Source organism: Austrofundulus limnaeus, unplaced genomic scaffold, assembly GCF_001266775.1.
Source record: "Austrofundulus limnaeus strain Quisiro unplaced genomic scaffold, Austrofundulus_limnaeus-1.0 Scaffold354, whole genome shotgun sequence".
NCBI lineage: Eukaryota > Metazoa > Chordata > Actinopteri > Cyprinodontiformes > Rivulidae > Austrofundulus > Austrofundulus limnaeus.
Genome location: NW_013952756.1, coordinates 932 through 3,940, shown reverse-complemented (window position 1 = coordinate 3,940; position 3,009 = coordinate 932). Strand labels below are relative to the sequence as shown.

Sequence of the window (3,009 nt, the reverse complement as noted above, 5' to 3'; positions counted from 1 at the left end):
AATTATTGTGATAAAACCTAGAAATTATTGTGATAAATATTATATCACCCATCCCTAACTGCGCCAACCAACTGTTTTACGATAGCCCCCATACTTGAGGAGGGAGTTGCATCTGAAAATGGGATGTCTGGACATACAAAATTGCTTATACTGTAATTTAAAAACCATTCAACATAGGAGCCTTAGATTTATTTGTTTTTTAGCTCTTATGAAGGCTATCCATCAGGCCCACAAATGACACACCCCACCCCTCCACCCCCCCACACAGCTCAAACCCCTACCCAAAAAATAAAATTTTGGGATACACCGAGCAGCATGAAATTTGGTAGGAATAGAGATTTGGCCAACCTACATTGTGTCTGCCAATGGTTTTACAGTAGACCCCATATTTGAGGAGGGGGTCTAATGTAACATTTTTGTGTGTCTGGACACACAAAAATGCCTATAACTAAAAAACTAATAAACATAGCAGCTTCCGATTTGTTGTTTAGTGCTGATGAAGGTGTATCCATGGTCCACCAATGTGTGCCCCACACCCCCTCCGGACCCCCATATAAAACAATAAATCTGTTCTGGTGACTTCTAAGTTCTGGTGCATCTGTGCTTTGCATATGCTCTAACACAATAGAAATTATCTGGTTAAGTACAGCTGCAACTCTCTTGTTGTCTTTAGGTGACTTTGACTTGATGTAAAAATATACATCTTATATACATTTAAGCAGAATGGCTTAAAATTGCGCGCAAGGTTTTAGTTTGCAGTTACACAGGAAAGTAAATCACATTAAAAGAATTACAATGCAATGGAGTTGTTTTACAAACGCAAATAATTCAGTTAATTAATAAAAAAGGCAGATAGAGTATTCCCCCCATTCCCCCAATGGTGGACCTAAAATTACGCATTTACCACACTAAATATTATCTCCATGTAAAACTGACTGAGTTTTGATCATTTATGTGTTTTCAGTTGGTTCTGCTTGCCATCTTGAGTCAAGTTAACTCCAAAAGTTAATCTTTTTGAAATGCATCCAGTGATTTCTTTACAATCCACCTTGTAGGTTAATTCACACAATATTTTGCTAACAAGAAAACACAGGCAGACAAGCAAAAACATTACCTCACCTGCACCTTTGGATGGTGATATGAATAATATCAAGCAGTGATAATCAAACAGCTGACATGATATCTGAAAAGAAACTGTCAAATATAAAACATAGCAGCAGATCGGAGGTATAGGCTACTCACGTGCCATATTGCAAAGAAGATGAGGGAGACACAGAGGACCAGAGACAGCATGTAGCAGAAGGCAGCAAATGTGAACATAATTTCAGAGAAAATCCTAACGATCCCCCTGACAAACATCTAAAACCAAACAAGGAAAAGACACGGGAGCTGGGACGGAGGGGAGATGGAGAGCCGAGGCGGTTCTGGCATCATCCCCTCTTCACAGAGCTCCTGGAGACCCGCTCTGATGAACCAGCTGCGGCTCTGATGGAGGAGGAGGAGGAGGAGGTCTGGGTGCTGATGAAGGGGGTTTCTGCGCAAAAAAGCATCCGCGGAAGGTGTTCCGTTCAGCGGCACCTGGAAGAGCGAGACCCACCGGAACCGACACCGAGCCGTGACCACTTGATGTGAGGAGGTCTGGCTGCTCCCTCTGACAGATAGACAGACTGCCGCGGAGCGCCCAGGATTAAACAGGAGCACGCGCATGCCATGCGCATGAACTGCTGTGAGCACCTGTTTATAGTTTAAACCTAAAGGATTTTTTTCCTGATCAACATTTTGACCTGAGCTATGAATATTCATAACCTCAATGAAACATTTTCCATCTGATAAGCTAAAATTTAAAAAAGGCCACTAACAAACACAATAAATGTTTGAAATTACTATATAAACACTATACTACACTCTAAAATATTATTTGAGTTGAAGTGATGTTTCAAATGAAAACTAAAGCTTGTGAATTAATTTTCATCAAAAATGTAAAAAAAAAACAAAAACAACAACAACCACAACATATTTGACTTCAGATGCTGCTTTATCTGTGAGATCCCGCCACCTTGTGGTGATTTTATACATTACATGTTTCATATTGTAGTAATTACTCTCATTTACCATTGCTGATCTCCTAAAGGGACACTGGATAAAATAAATACTCTCATGTGCACCAGTTAGGCTACTAGCTAATTTGTGTGCACCAGATAGTACACTGTAAAATTCAATTAGTTATCATTAAAAAAGCTTGTAAACTGAGTTAACTTAAAAAAACAACTACTAAACTAAATATTGTACTTTCTTTGTAGAGTACACTAATATGTGATTTTAAGTAAGTAACAAAACCAAGTAGCATGTACTTGTTAATTTACTTCAGGTCAGGTGTACTTGACTTAGTAAATATTACACTGAATTATTTTAATCTACTCAATCATTGCATGTAATTGTAACTTTGGACCATTAAACATACTTTCCAAAGCTGAGCTCAATTAGTATTTCCAAGTTGTACTTCCTATTGCAACTCTAGTGCTAAGAGGCTATCTAGGCTAAGAAATTGTTAGTAGCTAATTTGCTAATATTCATCATATCAGTATCCACCATGTGTTAATATAGGCATCACATTTTATTTGCTTTGAACACACTTATCCATCCGTGCCATTTTCCCCATGACACAGACCTGTTGGGATTGTGTTTTGTCTGCAGTCTCCCTCTTGTGTCTTCCTTGCATCATTACTCATCTTTTCTCCTCAGCTGTTTTTCCCCTCCTCGGTATTCTTCTTCTTTGACAGGATTTCAGAGTTTGCCAACAAATAAGCAGAGTAGTAATGAACAGAGTCAGAGACAAGGTAAAAAAGGTTTCATCTACAACCTGTATCTCATAAACTACAAGACTTGGATACTCACCTGTCGATCTCCTCCTCCTCAGATTTGGATCCCTGCACATTCCTTCCCCACACCTGTAAAATAAACATTGTTAATATTTTAACTTGGTTTCCTGTGAGTTTCCTTGCTGGTCTG

The 3,009-nt window shown here is 38.9% G+C and overlaps 1 protein-coding gene across 4 annotated transcripts in view; it reads right to left on the bottom strand.

Annotated features, from left to right (window-relative positions):
* Positions 1–1,670, bottom strand: part of cnih3 (cornichon family AMPA receptor auxiliary protein 3) — a 47,995-nt gene extending 46,325 nt beyond the window's left edge. For all 4 annotated transcript variants that reach the window (XR_001311456.1, XM_014023033.1, XM_014023035.1 and 1 more), the window contains exon 1: positions 1,243–1,670. Coding sequence is in view for 3 of the 4 variants with exons in the window: in XM_014023033.1 (XP_013878487.1) it covers positions 1,243–1,359 (117 nt within the window). In the remaining variant the exon portion in view is untranslated. The remainder of the gene's footprint in view (positions 1–1,242) is intronic.
* Positions 1,671–3,009: the final 1,339 nt, after the last annotated feature.